We start from the raw sequence: 18,262 nt of genomic DNA, 5'->3' as shown, positions 1-18,262 counted from the left end.
TCAGAAACTTCTCAGCCTAGACCTTATTTCAGGATTTTTTTTTTCCCCTTCAAATTGAGTTCTGAGGCCCCCCTATCAGCTCCAGGCCCCCTCCGGAGCACAGGTGGGCCCTTCCGAGAGGTCCTGCGGTTGCTCCTGAAAGCCAAGGGCCAGTTTCTATCTGTCAAATCGGGAGGGAGGACTCGCAGGCTCCGACCTCGCCGCGCACCTGTGGCCCGGTCCTGGGTCAGGGGTGTCCATGTCGTCTGCTGGGGTCGCCAACACAGACTTTGCTATCTGGATACGACAGGCGAGCACCGCGGAAAGCCAGAGGTTTGGAACAGTGACCAGGGCAGGCGGAGGTCTGGATGCGGAGCCGGGTCCGACGTGCCCGCCTCCGCAGCCCGAGCCGGACCCCCGGGGAGCAGGCGGCCCAGAGCGCGGACCTTTCCCGGAGCCGGTCTGCGGACGCCCGGGCCTGATCGCAGAACCCCGGAGCGGCCGACGCGGTCTTCGGGGCTCCCCGGGTGATGCCGACGCTGAGAGCCCGCTCCTCTCACAGCGCGAGCCCGGCCTGGGGACCAGAGCTCAGACCCGGGCGGCGGTGCTCCGTCCCCTGCGTGCCCCGCGCGGGCCGAGCCGGGCTGGGGTCTCCGGTGCCCGCGGCCCAGGTGCGGCGCTGTGGCCGGAAGCGGCGCCCGCGGTCGGCCGCGCGGGGAGGTTGCGCCACGCGCTCGGCTGTCGTAACAGCGCCGCGGGCCGGCGGGGACGCTCGGGCGCCAGTTCCTCCAGTGTCGTCCTGCGCTGCCGGCCGCTCGGGGCTCTGGGGCGGGCGCCCGCGGGAAGGCGCGGCGACACGGAGCCGGGCCCAGGGACTGCCCTCGGGGCCTCGCCGTGGAGGAGACATGCTGGCCCTGCGCTGCGCGCTGCTCGCCGCCCTGCTGGCCGCGCGGGGGGCCGTCCTGGCCCCAGGGGGCTGCCCCGAGCCCGGTAAGAGCCGCGCGCCTGGGGGGCGGGGGCGGCCGGCGGGAGAAGGGGGGACGGCGCCCCTTTGCGGTGGCCGCGGAGGTCCCCGCGGGCGCCCCACCGCGTCCTGCCCGCTGAGCCGGCCGTGGCGCGTTGTCGGAAGCCTCCCGAGCCTCCGGCCTGCGCCCCGCCGGGCCGCACAGAGGGCAGAGGTCCCGGCGGCGTGGGGTCTCCCGCCCGCGCGGCCCGTGTAGGAGCCTCCGGCGCCCGCAGCTCCGGGGCCCGTGGCTCCCCCGCCCCCAGGGCCCGGACCGCGAAGGGCTGGTCCCCCGCCGCACTCGCTTGGGCTTGGGCTTCGGCAGCCCCGGGCGCCAGCAAGCCGTGTGCCCCGCGCCGGGAATTTCACCCGAGTCGGGAGTCGGTCGGCTTGGGGCCGGCGCGGACTGGGCTCCTTGCAGAGGAGAGGAGGGCGAGGCACAGGGCAGCGGGCACTTCTGCCCCTGTTGACTGTCATCAGCCCTTGGCAGCCGGGCCCTCCTGCGGGCCCTGGCAGCGTGCCCAGCCGTGTGTCCAGGCTCTCCTCTAGCCCGGCGCCGCCACTGCTTCTCAGGAGGTTGATTTTAGGGTCCGAGGGCTTCTGTGAGGAGCAGCCTGAAGGTTTCTGGGAACAGTTGGCTCCTGTCCTGGGAGAACATCCTCAGCTCGACCTCTCTCTCTGATGGGAGAGAGGGCTCCAGGGCCACAGGCTGATGAGCTGCCTGCCTTCTGGATGGTGACACCCCCTTGCTCTGGGCAGAGGGAAGTAAAGGGGTTCTGAGCACACGGTGAGCCCTGCCGGGAGCAGTCACTGTCGACTGGAGCCTCAGGTACCTTCACCTGTGTGCCGGGCCTCTGCTGGATCTGAAACATACTTTGTTCCAGAGGAGACAGGTTCAGAGAGTTTGGGACGGGAGGTTGTCGGGTCCTTGGCGGAGGCCCACCCTTCCATGGCTCCAGTGCTGTAGACCCTCAAGACTCCCAAATGCAGAACTAGCCCTGCAGGCAGAGCTGGGGGGTGTTGGGGGCCAGCTGAGAGCCGTGCCCGCCGGCTGAGGGCTGGGGCAGAGGGGCCAGGGGAAGGGAATTGAGGTCTGGGCGAGTCCCACTGCGGTGCAGAGGCCTGCAAGGCGGGGATGAGGCTTCAGGCTCCCTTGGCTGCATCGGTTGCTCCTCACACCACACCCCAGGGCACCTGCCCCAGGGGGATCCTGCCGTAGTGGCTGTGCCCTCTGGCTCCTAGGAGGTTGCAAGGGGCAGCTCGTTGAAGTCAGTCTCTATCTGCCTGGTGGTCTGCAGGGACGGGCGAGGTGGTCTCGAGGCCCGGACAGCCCAGGAAAGGCAGAACTGAGAGTTGGGGGAGGAAGTGAAAGCCCAGCTCAGAAGGAAAATGCAGAGAAGTAGAAAATACCCAGCTCTTCTCCCACACCCACACAGACTCAGCCCACAAGCTGGGGAATAAAAATAAAGACATTGTCCAGGAAGCAGGCCGCAGATGACTGTGACTGTCCCGCTTTGGAGGGGGCAGCAGAGGCTGATGCTGCGTGAGGGGAAATCCGCCGGTTCTCCAGGCTGGGGGCTCGCCTAGCCGGGAGGCGCGCTTTCCTCGCAGTTAGTGGCTGCCCACGTGCCCGAGAGCTGACAGCCTGCCCAGGTGTGCTTGCCGTCTGGGGGCCCTGACCGGCGGGGACTCAGGTGTTGGGCGTGGAAGTCCTGGACACGGGTGACTCAGGTTCCTTCCGCCTTCTGCAGAGCTCGACGGGGCACAAACAAGCACATACAGCTTTAAGTCTCTTCAAAGACCTGTCTCGACTTCTGAACTTCCCTGAGGCGACTTCTTCCTGCCCCCACTGCCTACCTGTTCCTGGCCTCACCCGAAATCAGTATTTCTCAGAAGGGCAGTTCTGGATCTAGTTGTATCAGAATTCGTGTCTGTGTTGGCTAAGTTTTGGCCCCCACCCCAGATTTACTGAAGAGAGAGATCTGGCAGTGAGGCTCGGAAGTGTCCTTTTCTACACATGCTTGTGATTTGCTGGCCTGGGGATGACTGGCTCACGTGTGTGCTTGAGAGGCTGAAGGAAGGCCCTCCCCCCTCAGGCTTCTAGTTGCCAGAAATCTCTCTCCCCGCTTTGGCTCTGCCCTTGTTTATTCATTTCGGCAAACACTGAGTCCGTGTAAAGCCCTATGGGGCCTCTGTGGGACCAGCCACCCAGACTCCACCCTAAAAGGAGCTTGAACATGGCCAACAGTAAGTCCCTGAGAGGGACTGAGAAAACCCAGCTGTCTGAGGCCTTGTGGTACCAACTTCCCAAAGACAAATTGTCTGGAGATGGGGACGGACGGAGGAGCCAGACCCCAGGTGGCAGGCGCATGACCTCGGCAGACTGGGTCAGCACACCCTCCGGGTGCTGGGTGTTTGTGAGGATTACACGAAGCAACCGGGTGCTCACCGCTGTAAATATGCACCCTCCTTCCCCTGTCCCACCCGGCCTGCGTGCCTCTGACCCGGTAGCCACTTGCCAGGTGTGGCTATTCCATTTAAATTAATTATAATGAAGTCAGATCACAAATGTTAGTTCCTTGGTTGCTCTGCAGTGTGTGAGTAGTGGTAGCGTCCTGGACACGGACAGCGCATCTCCATCACTTTGGGAAGTTCTGCTCGACACTGGCCTGTGTCTGCCCCAGCTTTCCTGCTGCAGCTTCCTTTACCCCTCTCCAGACCTCGTCTTCTCCACGGGGGACAGCGTGGGGACAGCTCACCGTCACGGGTGGTGCTCATGGCTTGGAGCCGGACAGATCTCTGCCCAACCCTGCCGTGTAGAAATGATGTGAGCTTTGGTGAGTGAGTTGACCTCTTGGAGACTCACCGTCCTCATCTGGAAAATATAAATAATTATATACTTAATTGGTGGTTGTAAAGACGAAAGGAGAGAAGGTATAGAAAAGCCCCTCCTGCAGAGCGTGTGCTGAGGCTCGAGTAGCTAATAATTCCCGCATTTGAGCAAAGTATTTTGACTGTTCCAGATGCTATTCTTAGAACTGTAGATGCAAAAATGAGCAAAACAGACAAAAATCCCTGGCTCCCTGGCGCTTCAGTTGATGGAAATGTGAATTAAATGCGTAACATGATGGTTACTAGCGCCAAAGGGGGAAGTGCAGCAGGGGAGGGAGCCTGGGACTGTGTGCATATGTAGGGGCAGTGGAACTGGCCTTTCTGAGGGGGGGCCCGGGATGTTCTCATGGACAGGGTGACATTTGAACGAAGGCCTGGAGGAAATACGAAACTCTTTAGAGATTCCTTATACTCCCATTTTGGGCAGGGAAATTCCAGCCTCCCCTTTAGCAGTCTGATCCTGTCTGATACTGAGGGCCCGTTAGGTTCTGGAGCCGAGGGCTCCGTGTGGACACTCAGTGCCCCTTAGACACCAGCTGGGCGGGGAAGCGCTAAATGTCATGTCATCAGCTGCCATCAAGGTAGGAGTCTTTAAAAGAGAATCTTTGAGGGCTGGAGTGGCAAAGGAAGGCTTTTAACCTCTGGTCTGGCGAGGCCCCGGTGGCTTCCTTTGGGTAATTAATCTGTGTGCTTTACTCTCTCCTCTGGGCTTGAGATCCAACGAGGTCTGCAGTCCTTGGCGGAGTCGGCCTTTTCCAGCATGGTGCCGGGTCCTCAGCAGGCCCCCCCGCCCGCCCCCCCCCCCCCACCGCTCCTACCTGTCTCGGGGCTCTGTCTCGGGGCTCTCCCCCTAGCAGTGTGGCCCTGAGGCCCTGCATCCAGGCTGCCTCTCCAGCCCCTGTTCTCTGTGTCCCTCCACCTCCTAGCTGTCTTTCCTGAAAAGCATAAATATGCACCCTCTTCCCTCTCTACTTGGCCATTATGATAACCGCAGGCAGAGAAGAGCGCCGCTTCTACTCAGCACGGAGCCGAATGTTTGAGGGTTAGACCCACTGTGCACGTGGGACAGGCCACAGGACGGGCAGGTTTTGTTGGAGGGGAAGATCAGGAGGTCAGTTCCGGACATACTGGAACGGAGACTTCCATCAGACAACCAGCGGGAAGACGCTGAGGAGCTGGACGCAGGAAGCTGGAGTTTGGGAATGAGGACTGGGCTTGAGGTGTGACTATGGGAGTCGGTTAACGGCAGGTGTCATTCCAAGCCTTGAGGTGGCTGGCCTCACACAGGTGAGTGTAGCTGGGGGACAGGAGCGAGGAGGCCCCAGTGCACCCTTCTCAGGCTGGTCGGGGAGGAGGAGGAGCTGAGGCCGGTGGAGTCGGAGGGAGCCAGGAGAGCTGCTGTCTGACAGCCCAGGGAGGACAGCTTGTCGAAGAGGAGGGTGCAGTCCACGGCGTCCCACGGTGTCCCACCGGGCGGGGGCCAGGCAAGAGCAGGGCTGGGCCCCGACCGGTGCACCTAGCAACAGGCAGGCCTTTGGTGACCTTCACAGGAGGGGTGTCAGTGAAATGGTGGAGGCCGGAGGCTGCCGGGAGTGGATTCACGAGAGGATGGGAGCAAGGAAACTGGGAACGGCAGGCACAGGCTGTTCTTTGAGGGTGCGAGCTATAAAGGGGGTAAAGAAATGGAGTGTGCCTTCGCTGGAAAAGTGGGGTCAAGAAAAGGCATTTCTAGAAAGATGACTGAACTGTCAGCTTGCTTGCATGCTGATGGAAATGATGCAGCAGGTTGGCGGAGGTGAGAGCTGCTGAAACAGTCCTTGAGTGGGCGAGAGGAGACTGAGGCTCAGAGAGGTTACAACTTGCCCAAGATCACACAGCGAGGAAGTGACAGGCCCAGCTCTGAACCCCGCTATTTGCACTAAATCACATGTGCTGCTGAGTGCACCCCCACCCCCCGCCCGCAAAGTACAGTGACGCCAAGGTCACCTTCACTCTTCACAGCATCCACAGCCGAGGCTCACCAACACCACGCCTTGGTGTGGCCCAGGCAGGGTCTGCTGCCTGTCTTAAGTATTGAACAGTGCAGAAGGCCGCGTGCACACCTCCTTCTCCCCCCTATGCATCCACAGCCCTTTCCATGGGGCTGTTTGCAAGTGCCAGTCACTGTCAGGGAGCTTGCCCTGGGGGAGGCAGCTGGTTCTGTGTGGGGTCGGGCCCTCCAGGCCTGTGTCTTGCTGCCCCCCAGTGTGGGGCAGGTTACTTCAAGCCTAGGCAGGCAAGACTTCCAACACAAAATTAATGGGGCTTGATGGGTGTTATTGACTCTGGGAGCCCACTGGGATGGGAGGAGGGGAGGCTATAGCCTGAGGACTGTCCTGCAGAAGACTGGAGACACACTCATGCGGTGGCGATAAGAATTGTTGAGCCGCCTGGGCGGCTCAGTCCATGAAGCGGCCGACTCTTAGTTTCGGCTCAGGTTGTGATCTCAGGGTGGAGGGATTGAGCCCCAAGTCAGGCTCCACACTCAGCGTGGAGTCTGCTTGGGATTCTCTCCCTCTCCCCCCCTCCCCCGCCCCCGCTCCTGCACGCTCTCTCTCTCTCTCTCTCTCTCTCCAATTGCTCATATTTCATGAGAGATTAGGTACGTCTGAAAAATAAGGCTGGGGTTTTAACCTTAATTATCGAATGTGAGCCTCACAACAGCATCTTGAAGTGCGTAGTCTTATCATTTCCAATTTATGGATGGGGAAGTGGGATCTGAAGAGCCTGAGAAGCTAGCCTGAGGCCTCGTAGGTCCTAAGTGACGCCCTGCGGTTGGAACTTGGGTCTGAGCCCTGTGCTTGGCCTCTTGACCACTGCACACAGTGGACTAGGAAAGAACGCAGATAAAGAGTTTCCTCTTAATGTCTGGGTGTCTTATTACATGGATACGCAGAGTCCTTTACCCATCTCCTTCTGGCGGGCACCTTCTTGTTTCTCGTCTTGCCGTGACGGGCAGCGGTGGGGGGAACAACCACACAGCACTCATGACACCACGGTGTGAGAACACCTGCAGGATAAGTTCCCCAAAGGGGAGTCTGTGGGTCGAAAACCGTGTACGGTTGTAATTTTGAGAGAGAATAGAAGCTGCACCAATTCGGACCCCCAGCGGCAATGAGCGAATGCCTGGGTCCCTACACCTTTGTCCGAAGTATTTACCTTATCTGAGTGAGATTGTATAGGTGTTTCCATGTTTAAGAGACATTTGCTTAACCTACTTCTATGAACTGCATGTTCATATTCATTGCCTACTTAAAAAATTTGGGTTGTTGGTCTTTTTCTTATTGCTTACATATATTAAGGAATTTAGGCCTTTATGATGTGATTTATGAATATTTTTCTCTGGTTTGTCATTTGTCTTTTGACTTTTTGGGGGGAGATGGTGTTTGCCGTGCAGATTTTTTAAAAATGTAGTTGAACTTATCAATCTCTACGATGTCTAGGTGTTGTAGCATACTTAATGAGATCTTCCCTATTCTAATATTATTTTAAAAGATTATTCTTTTTTTTTTTTTCTGGTGGCTTGAAGAGTTTTTTACATTTAAATATTTGATCCATTTTGAGTTTATCATAGACTGATGCATGAGGTGTGACTCTTTTTTTCCCCAGTTATAACCTAATGTCCCTTTACAGTTTATTGAATAATCCATTTCCCCCACACTGGTTTTATTTTATTTATTTATTTACTTAGAGTGGGGAGGGGCAGAGGGAGAGAGAATCTCAAGCAGACTCCCTGCTGAGTGCAGAGCCCCACATGCGGCTCGATCTCATGACCCTGAGAGCACGACCTGAGCTGAAATCAAGAGCAGGTCCCTCAACGCACTGAACCACCCCGGCGCCCCTTCCCCACTGATTTTAAAGAAGTGACCTTTCAAATCTGCCAAATGCTTAAATGCTTGGGTTTATCCTGCTTCTCGGCGTAGCGAGTAGTTGGTAGCGCTCGTTCTGAGGCCTGTTGCCTGGGTCTGACCCAGGCTCCCCCTTGACTGGCAGTGTCACCGGCCTCCTCCTCCGAGAGACAGACTGTTGGGAGGATCGGGGTGGGATATGTGTGTGCCTCTGTGTGGCCAGGGCTCAGACTGAGCTACTTTTTTAAGATTGTGGTAAAATACACATCAAATTTTTTTTTTTTAAAGATTTTATTTATTTATTTGACAGAAACAGCGAGAGCAGGAACACAAGCAGGGGGAGTGGGAGAGGGAGAAGCAGGCCCCCCTCCCCCCCGAGCAGGGAGCCCGATGTGGGCTCGATCCCAGGACCCCGGGATCATGACCTGATCCAAAGGCAGATGCTTAACGACTGAGCCACCCAGGCGCCCCAATACACATCAGATTTATCATCTTGGCCATTTTAAAGTGTGCAGTTCATTAGTGCAGACTAAGCAATTTTCGGCTATTGTTATTTCTGAGCCATTTCTAGTTTTTCCATGCTTTCTCGTCTGTTTGTGATGGTATCATACTGCTTTAAGGTTTGGTCGGGCCCATCCCTGTCTCCTTCCTCCGCTTCCTCAGAATCATCCTGGCCGCCCTTGCTGACTTTTCCTTTTGAATCAGCTTGTCGTGTTCTAAAAAGTTCCCGTTGGTATTTTTATTAGGATCAGGTAGACTTTGCAGGTTGGTGTAGGGAGCACTCACAGTGCCGAGTCTTCCTGTCTCAGAGTGTCCCAGGCCGGGGGCTCCAGGCTTCACAGCTGCCTGCCGCCCGTTGGGAACCGCGTCCTTCCTGGGGACCCGGGGCGGGCTGGACGGACCAGTGAGGCGCGCAGGTGCGTGTGCGCGCGTGTCCCAGGCCCGAGCGCAGGCAGCCGTGGGACTTCGGGAGCTGACTTGGGGGCCTTCATACAAATGTGCGTGGCGGCGCCACACGCCCACAGACAAGAGCGCTCAGCGTAAAAGTGCAGCTCGGTGAGTTGTCACAAAGCACACGCCCACGGGGCCACCACTCAGATGAGGAGCAGAAGGCGATCCGCCCCCCGCCCCACCCCGCCACCACCACTCTGCGGCTCCTCAGGTCTAGGGGGGTGGGCTGTGGGTGCCGTTTGGGGCCGGGGCGCCAGGCAGGACCTTCTGCGAGCGCGCAGAGGACACCGCCCGCCTCCCAGCGGGCCAGGCTCCCGCCAAGGCTGAGTTCAGAGATGCGAACGGCTGTGCTCCGGGAGGGCCAGCCAAGAGGTGGACACGGCCTGGCCGGCCACGCGACCCACGGGCACCGGGCCCCAGCTAGCGGGCTGCGGCCCCCACGGTGGCTCTCTGCCCAGCACCCCCAACCCAGCCCCTTTCTGGCCCGAGGCAGAGTCAGTCTCACTGGGCCTCTGGGGCCGCTGGACTGTTTGCCCTCCTTCCCTGTCTTTCTCTCTAATTACGTGATAATCTCGGGGAGGTGACCTGGCCAGACCTTCCGGGCCTGGCCAGCAGATTACCTCTGAGGCCTCTGGGGCAGGATTACACATTTTTCTCTGGAGTTGGTCACCATGAGGGGCTGAGAGCCAGCATCCAGCACCTCCTTTGTATGGGTCCTGAGGAGCCTCCTCTCCCCAAGCAGGGTGTAGTCCACGGTGGGAGCCAAGGTAAACACCAACTCTGCCAAATACAAGGCAAATACAAGCAGGTACTGGACCGCAAACAGGAGAGAGGAGGGGCGGGGCTGCCGGCAGGGGTCAGGGTCTGGGGAGGTGGGGCTGGGAAGAGGCGGGTTGGGGGGTGGGTTAGAGAAAGGGGCAGGGCCTCAGCTTAGAGCCTGTGGCCTGACCTCTCCGTGGGACCTGGGGACTTTAGGCATTTAGGCATGGGAATGGGTGACCTGGTGAGAGCAGGAGTGTGTGTGTGTGGGGGGGGGCGTCACACACTGCTTCCTTAGGGAAGGTCAGGGTGCTTGGGCCCTGACTCCAGGTGGAGGGTGTGCCTGAGGAGGCCTGTTGCCCTCACCTCCCTCACACCTAGGACTCCCTTCCAGGAGCTTCTGTGATGGGTGGAAAGGCAGGAGACGAGCAGGAACCGACAGGTGGTGGGCAGCCCAGAGAAGGGGGAGCTCGGGGGAGCTCCAGGGGAGCCCAGAGAGGCACCTGCCCCGGGGCAGAGAGACTCTTGGCTGGAGCAGATGCGGACTCCCCACCTCACCAGCTGCTAGAATTTGGCAAGTTCCTGAACTGCTCTGAACTTCGGTGCTTCAATCATGCTACGGGGACAAGCTTCCCTTCCTGGCAGGGTGGTTGTGAGGAGCAGCAAGCTCCTGGGTGAATCACCGGGCATGCTAAGTGCTCATGATGGCTAATGAGCATTATGATTATTACACGGAAATCAGGAAATGTGTTTCAGCTGGTAGATGGAGAGCACTGGGGACGTATTCTAGGCTCCCCAGGACCAAATTCTGCATTTGGACACAGGGACCCACGTCCTTCTGGATACTTCTCAGCAGCCGCTCCCTTCAGCTGAAGGCCTTTATTGCTGAGCAGGGATCCGTTTTCTCTCTGACCCCTCCTGAAATCCTGGGCCTCTGCAACCCGAGAGGCTGGAGCCCATCCCGCGCTGCCAGTGGCCCGTCAGCCAGACCCGAGTCCCTGCTCAGAAGCCAGGGCCGTGGGATTGGCAGGTGCGCACTAAGCCCGTCCTCAGTGGCGGTGTGCTGGGCAGCTCGCTCACCACTTACGTAAGTGCGGCCGGGAAGCTGAACGTGTTTTTGCTGGCAAGAACAACTGCAGGCTGTGACAGAGTTGAGAAATATGTCTCCGTGTGCATGTTTTTCTGATTATTGACATTTGCAGGTTTATTTGAAGATGAAAAAAGTAGGAAAACAGCAAAGCTGTTTGGGTTTCTGGCACCCAACCTGAGGTCCAGAACGGGGAGGGGCCCCGTTTCCCAGGGCTGTGCTGCAGAGTCCCCAGTGGTGGTGGGGCCCCAGCGCCCCAGAGACTGGGATGGCTTGGGCCTGAGGGGCCTGCAGGTGTGGGATTGGTTGCCAGGGGTTACTTCCTGTCGAGGAAGGGGAGGCAGGGATGTTGTGGGAATTGCCCTCCCTGAGAGCTTTCCAGGGAGAGAAGCAGCATTTGTCTGAGGGCACCGGGACCTGGCTCTCATCCTTCTCCAAACCAAAGTCATCAACTATTAGAATAATAAACCTATCGATTAATTCCATGTTTTCAAGCTGGTATTGTCTGAGGTGAACAGACACAGACGTGCTTCCTGACCTCTGAGAGCTGAGGACTCCACACGGTGAGATGCTAGGGGCAGGAACGGGGTCTGAGTGCTCGCTTCACAGAGAGAGAGGGGCTCAGCCAGCGGCTCTGTAAGGAGCCCGAGGCTGCCCGTGAATCGTGGCAAGACTGGGGATGGACTCGGGCCTCCTGTCCCTTCCACACCAGGCTGTCCCCACTCCTAGATGCATAGTTCATGGTAAGCGTCAGGCCGGGAGACCCGACACCAAGTGCTTTGGCATTCAGGGAGGCGATGCTGGGACCTTTGTTTTCAGGAGTGGACACTTCTGATTTCGGTCCCAGGTGATGTGCTTTCATCCTCCGCAGAAGCCTTGTCTTTGCAGGAAGCTGGGGTGCAGGGTACTGCTGTCCTGCTTCTGACACTGGCCTTGGGACAAACAAAGCAGGCTCCCAGTCCTTGACTGCCCCCCCCCCACTGTCTCCTGCCTCCAGGGCGCTTTGTGCAGGAGCTGGGGGGAAAGGGGGGGACAGCGGGCTCATTCTCGAGGGGATTGGAGGATAAACAGAAGGAAGGAGCGGGACTGGCTCCTGTTGGGGCTGGAGGCCTTGAGCCTGTGCCCTTCCGTCTGAAGAGGCAGGTCTCACCCTCTGAGGACCCCACATGCCCACTCCCCTGTGGGCTTTCACTTTTTGGCGCCTTTTCCAGCTATTCCCTCCTGATGGAACAGGGGTACTCCACTGATCAGACCCCTGACTCAGATCTCCCTTCCCTGGAGCCTCAGCACGTCGGGGACCGTTAGCTCAGGATGGCCTGGGCTTCGTGCGGTTTGACATTACAGTATGGACAAGAGGAAGAGGACTCTTGGTGCCTAGTGGTGTTGACTATCCATTCTCCCCGAGTGAGGACTTCTGGCCTTGCCCGTGATGGAGCGCAGAAACCCTTGCATTCTTAGGAGGGGCAGGCATAGGCTTGCAACCTGCCCCCCAGACAGCAGAGCAGTTGCTTGGGGACAGGTGCCGAGTTGCGTGCTTTTCGTTCAGTGCTAGAGTGTGCAGGCCAGCTCCTCCCTGCTGCCCCCATCGCCCAGGGTGGGAGTGAGGGCCATGGAGATGCATCTGGAAGAATGGCTGGAGCAAGAAGGGGCCGCCCAGGAGCAGACAAGCAGGGGCAGATGGGGAGGAACCATGACCTTGTGCAGACCAGGGGATCCGGCCAGCAGAGCTGAAGGGCTGTAGAGCAGAGCGAAAGTGACAAGTAACAGGGCACAGAGCCCAAGGGCGGGTGAACCCTCTCAGACCTGGAGGGGCTTGTCCTGAGGAGCCCACCCTCACCTTCCCCTGTCCCCTGGCTTCCCTTGTGCTCTGCCCCACCTCCTTCTCCCTCCTGAGACTGAATAACTTGGACAGACCCAGGCTATGTTGCTTCTTTGTTTTAAACGAATATATATTCGTTCTGAGAATAATACAGCTTATAGAAAATCTAAAAACTGGGACACCTGGGTGGCTCAGTCGTTAATCATCTGCCTTCGGCTCAGGTCATGATCTCAGGGTCCTGGGATCAGCCCCACATCGGGCTCCCTGCTCAGCGGGAAGCCTGCTTCTCCCTCTCCCACTCCCCCTGCTTGTGTTCTCTCTTTCTCTGACAAATAAATAAAATCTTTAAAAAAAAAAAAAGAAAATCTAAAAACTGCGGGAAGATGGAAGGAAGAGAAAGAAATCACGTCCAGTCCCACCCTCTGGAGAGGTGGGCAGAGGTGCCAGGAGGGCACTGGGGACATCATTTCCTCCCTTCAAGGAGACGCTCGGAGGCTCCCGCCCAGCCACGCGGTTGCTGTGGGCACGGGCTCGGAGAATGGTCGGGAGCAGCGGTGAGTGGTGGCCGGGGGGGGGGAGGGACAGCCTTGCCCATTCTGGCATTAGCACGATTATTTTCTTGTGGTCTTTCCTGAGTATTTGACCAGCCTGCACGGAGTGCTTTTAGAAGCATAGTTAACAGTGTTCTTCACAGGTTCTTGAAAAAACATAGTTTGCACGCTTTTTTTTTTGAGTAACCCTCTGTGCTCAACGTGGGCCTTGAACCCATGACCCTGAGATCAAGAGTTGCATGCTCTACCGACTGAGCTAGCCGGGCAGCCCTGGAAGAAACACATTTTGAAGAAGCCTGGGACAAGCAATAGTTGCCAATGGGTGGTTTATAATTAATCATTCCCCATTAAAAAAAAATAGTGACTCAGTTTTAAAGATTCAGAAAACCATTACTCAAGCTACTTGGCAGAGGGAGTGGCCATCACGTTGCTCCCCCAGCTCTGCTTTTGTGGACGAGAAAAAAAGCCTTTTGATTTGCAATTTCTCTGAGCTGCCCCAGTGCTTTGGGCATTGTTCGAGCGAGCGGGGAAGGAATGGCCCTGCTGTTGATCAGGCTGGTCACTGCACACGGCAGGAGCTTCCGTCTGAACTGGGGGAGGGAGGTGGGCAGAGAAGCAAATTTCCTGGAATGGGCAAGTGCAGAAGCAGGAGAGAGCTCCCTCTGGCTCCAGGCTCCTGTTTTCTTTCGGCGGCATCTCTGCAGACTCCTCCGGACTCCTCCACTCCTCCGGTCTGCGGCGGGGGGCTGTGCAGCTTGGGGGGAGGCGCGAGGGGGGGTTAGCAGCACCATTGAGACCCCTGTGTCATCTGTGGCTAGCACTCTTGGCCGTTTCCGGTGGGGAGGCCCTGTCCCTGGGGTCCCTCTCGGGCACCCTACATTAAACCTGCATTAAGCACACACTGAGTTCTTTGATGAGTATTAGTGGGAGCCCCTGTCTCACAGTCACGGCTGGGGAAAGTGTCAATGAAAGGATGAGCCACGTGTGGACCTTCGTGCAACCTGCCTGTGTCTGTTGGGTCTGTTGTGTCAGGTGAATTCTGATTTCCGCTCCTCAGCTGATGAGGGATCGTGAAGCTCCGCGCCGACCAGCACAGTCCTCTTCGGCGGTATCTCCGTCTTAGTTCCTACAGTGGTGGTAGCTTGTGTGTGAGCTTGACATCTGTGTTAACTTTCATCCTTAGAGCTGCTTTAGCAAGTGGAAAATGGAGAAGTAAAAATATGGATACGGTGATCAGAAGTATTGGGTGGTAAAAATAAAATCTTAAAAAAACAAACAAAAGATAGGGGTGCCTGGTGGCTCCGTGCATAGAGCATGTGACTTGATCTCAGGTGTAGAGGTTAGGCGGGTCTTCTAAAACAGAGCCTCATCGGGCACAGATGGAAATCATTCTGTGGGCCAGGCGCACCCATCTGGTGCCCATCGGCGTACACGCATTGACTGCGTGTTTGGTCATGAGGGAACAGGACACATGTGACACACGCACTGGGACTGGCAGTCCTGCTCCGGGAGAGTCCTGGGCAAATGACCAGGAGCACACGTGAGAAAGTTGGTCGCCACACCCTGGTGCAGCAGGACGCTGGAAGCCACCCAGCCCTCGCGGAGCAGGAGAACCACTTGAGTGCACAGTGGAGTATCACAGGCATGAAGGTGGGTGAGTCCCAGAGCCATAATGAATGGCGAAAGCACGTTCCAGCAGACTACATACAGACCTTTTATATAAAGCCTCCAAATCAATCAAGGCCAAGAAAAAATTAGGGGTCTGTGCACAGTGAACCTATTATCAAAGGTAAAGGACGGTTGCACCCAAACTGTAGCACTGCCAGGGCAGGGCTTCCGGGACAGTGGCTGTGCGAGGGCTGGGGGTGTCTCATGCTTCCTAACTTCTGTGTGTATTACATGTATTACTGTGCGTGTGTTCAGTATTTGGGAGTACCTTTAAAAACCATATCTGAAACGCTGGAAATACATTATTGAGGATTCCATATGAAGGGTGTGCTGTAATTCGGGCTTTTCAGAGCCCTTTCAAGCCATCTGGCCAGGGAAGCACCCTCAGGGGACCTGGGCTTCGGGGGGCTGGGACTTTGCTGCTGTTGGGAAGTGTGGTTCCTGTGTCCCCGTTCTGCTGTGGGGAATGCATCTCCTGTCCTTGAGGGCAGGGTCTCTCTGCTGCCGGTGTCCTCCTCACTGGCCCCTGCCGCTGGGCGCCTTCTCGAATATTTGTGGAATGTAGGACAGAGGGAGGGGATATCAAGGCCAAGGGGTCTAAGGAACCTGCCCAAATTGACCCCCTGCACGGTGAGATTCAACTACCTTTCTCATCCAGAGTCCAAGGCTCTGGTGAAGAAACCTGGCAAGGACCAGCAGCTACCCTGCCCCTGTCCCCAAGCTGCCAGCCTCAGGGCAGAGGGTGCTGGGGGGGGGGCATCAGGCTCCACGTGGTGAAGTGAGGAGGACACCTGAAGGCCGTGAGCTGTGTCCAGCAGTCGCTCTGGGGGTGCTCTCCTCCTGGAGGGCTCGCTGACCCTTAGTCCCTCTGACTGCCACTTTGGATGGGCGGGAGGAAGGACAGCCTGCCAAGTGTGACATAAAGTCCTCCCGAGCAAGAAGGCTTAGCAGGTCAGACACGGTGATGCTGGCCCTCCAGGCCCGGGAGCTCGGGAGAAGGTGAGGGCGGTTCCTGCTGGGCTTTTCCGAAATCTTTGGCCAGATTTATTGCTGCTCCTCGCTAATAAATCGTTTGAAGGGCCAAGTGTGCTTAATATGAAAACTGGCCTCGATTCCCTTAGCTGGGTGGACTCATTTAATTAATTGGTTAGACTAGTTTTATCTCAAATTCTGTGACTCTATTTAACCTATACTAAAAAAAGTTTACCTGTTCCTTTAATTTTCAATATTATTTTCCTTGAGTAGCACATACATGATATTTTTCAGGGGTAGGGAGCACATTTATTTTTTACCTTCTAATTTGCTCCCTAGAATAAAAATAGCGTGGTCCTACAGGTTTCATAGACAGGAGTGGGTCCCCGGACAGAGGGCCACACCCCAGTTGTGCAGCAAGCTTCCTGGTGACCTTGGGCGGACCTCTGTGTCTTACTGTCTGTAAAATGGGCCACTTATGGTGACACTCCAGGGATCCTGAGACTTCTCATTTGGTCCTGCGTCTTGTGAGCCCCAGCTGGGTATCTGCGTGCATTCATTCAGTCACTACCCCATCGTGTGTCGGGTGGGCCCCTGTCATGTGCCAGGCAGTGGGCCAGGCACTGAAATATAACACAAGAAAACAGGGTGTCGATTCTTGTGGCCTTAGAGTCTCGGAGAGAAGACAGATACAGACTTGGTAACCATATGGCAGCGTGTGATGGGTGACGGGGTGAGGAAGACCGCACCTGGTGGCGGCCTGATTCAGCTGGGGGTGAGGGAAGGCCTCAGGGAGGGGATATTGAGGCTGAGACCTGACATAGGAGGTCGTGTGGGGTGGGGGAGGGGCTCTGTACCTCCTGAGGGGCGTGGGGAGAGATGAGGCCTGCAAGCGCTGGGGAGACGGGTGGCAGAAGGCCCTGTGAGCCAGGCCTCACGCTTGGAATTCATGCTGTGGACAGTGGCAGGCCCCTGAGGGGTTTCTTTTTTCTTTTTCTTTAAAAATTAATTTATTTTTATTTTTATTTATTTATACATTTTTAAAAGATTCTATTTATTTATGTGAAAGAGAGAGTGTGTGAGCATGGGGTGGGGGAGAGGCAGAGGGAGAAGCAGACTCCCCCCAGAGCAGGGAGCCTGATGCGGGGCTCGATCCCAGGACCCTGAGATCATGACCTGAGCCGAAGGCAGATGCTTAGCCAACTGAGCCACCCAGGCGCCCCAAGGGTTTTCTGACCGAGGGAGTTGGGTGGCCAGGGGCGGCTTCCGGAGGCCCCCTGGGGGCCGTGGCCTGGGCCAGCGGATGGGCTTGAGGGACGTGTGGTTCTGAAGCCCCTGGCTTCCCAGATCAGAAGCAAAGTCCTTCCCGGCTGCTGTAGGCTGCTATAGGCTTACCGAGTGTCTTCTCCCTCCGCAGAGGTGGTGAGCGATACGGTGACCAGCCTGCCTGGGGCCAGTGTGACTCTGACCTGCCCGGGCGGGGAGCCGGGGGACAAGGCCACCGTTCACTGGCTGCTGGGGAACCGTGTGGCAGGCTCACACCAGAGCGGCTGGGCTGCCGTGGGAAGGAGGCTGCTTCTGAGGTCGGTGCAGCTCAGTGACTCCGGAAACTATTCATGTTACCAGGACGGCCGCCTGGCCGGAACCGTGCGTTTGCTGGTGGACGGTGAGTGCGAGCTCAGAGTGCTAGGAGACAGGTCCCAGCTGTCCCTTTAAATTCCTGTTATTTCCTTGGCCCAACAAATTCGGGGAAAGATCCACTGACGTCTGCCAGCAGTGAGATGGAGGAGCCTCCTCTTGGGTGGGGGCATCTGCCTGACGGGGACTCCACCCTCCCCCTGGCCTGAGTGCTTAGGGCAGAGGCCCGGGTAACAGCCTGCGGCCTGGGTTTGGGTGCTCCTTCCCAGCTTCACCCCTGTGCCCAGTGTCCCTGGTGGTCAATATGGTTAATTTTATTACCTTACCATTGTTGGGAAGATCGCGCGAGTGTGTGTGTTGGGGGGCTGCTGTTTGGCCTCGGGGCTGGCTGGCTGCAGGGCCATGCTCCCTCCTCACACCGGCTGTGCTCTCCCTTCAGTGCCCCCTGAGGAGCCCCAGCTCACCTGCTTCCGGAAGAGTCCCCTCAGCAAGGTAGTCTGTGAGTGGGGTCCTCGGCGCCCACCCTCCCCGACGACCAGGGCCACGTTACTGGTGAGGAAGTTGTGAGTATCCGGGCCGGGCTGTGTGTCCGTGTCTTCTCCATCCTACTGAGGCCCCTCGAGGGCTGACGGCTCTCACTACAGCAAGTGGGCTTCTGGCCAGTGGTTCCCAGACTTCATCACTGGGAAGTCATCACTTTGGGATGGGGAGGAGGGAGTGGGGGACCTACCGAGAACTTGCCGGCTGGGCGGTGCTGCATTCATGACCACACAGTCTTGGGGAGGGAGGGGGTGTCGTTTTCCTTGTTTAACATGGTGGAGAGGCTGAGCTTGAGCCAGCCATGAACTTGCTTTAAGGTCATCTTGCTTGTAAGTGGCTCCGCTAGGAATCAGATCCCAGTCTGTCTGAGTTTATCCAAAATGTCAGGTTTGGGGTGTGCTCTGAAGAAGATGCAGAGGTGCCCCCCTGTGAGGGCAAGAGCTCCCCAGTAGTCTTGATGGTGGGAGCCTTTTGTCAGGCTCTTTCCCCTAGACAGGCCTTAGAGCAGTGGGCTGG

At 57.3% G+C, this 18,262-nt stretch overlaps 1 protein-coding gene across 2 annotated transcripts in view; it reads left to right on the top strand.

The window, feature by feature from the left end:
- Window positions 1–461: 461 nt before the first annotated feature.
- Window positions 462–18,262, top strand: part of IL6R (interleukin 6 receptor) — a 41,854-nt gene continuing 24,053 nt past the window's right edge. Inside the window, exons 1-3 of one of the 2 annotated variants that reach the window (XM_036086862.2) lie at window positions 462–969; window positions 16,986–17,234; window positions 17,646–17,769. In XM_036086862.2, coding sequence (XP_035942755.2) covers window positions 510–969; window positions 16,986–17,234; window positions 17,646–17,769 — 833 coding nt within the window. In that variant the 5' untranslated portion in view covers window positions 462–509. Of the gene's footprint in view, window positions 970–3,592; window positions 3,820–16,985; window positions 17,235–17,645; window positions 17,770–18,262 lie in introns of those variants that run through there. The other variant, XM_036086863.2, reaches the window with a different exon arrangement.

Source organism: Halichoerus grypus, chromosome 7 (genome assembly GCF_964656455.1).
Source record: "Halichoerus grypus chromosome 7, mHalGry1.hap1.1, whole genome shotgun sequence".
NCBI classification, from domain to species: Eukaryota; Metazoa; Chordata; class Mammalia; order Carnivora; family Phocidae; genus Halichoerus; species Halichoerus grypus.
The sequence above is the reverse complement of the archived record's forward strand: the minus strand, read 5'-3'. Positions and strand labels throughout refer to the sequence as shown.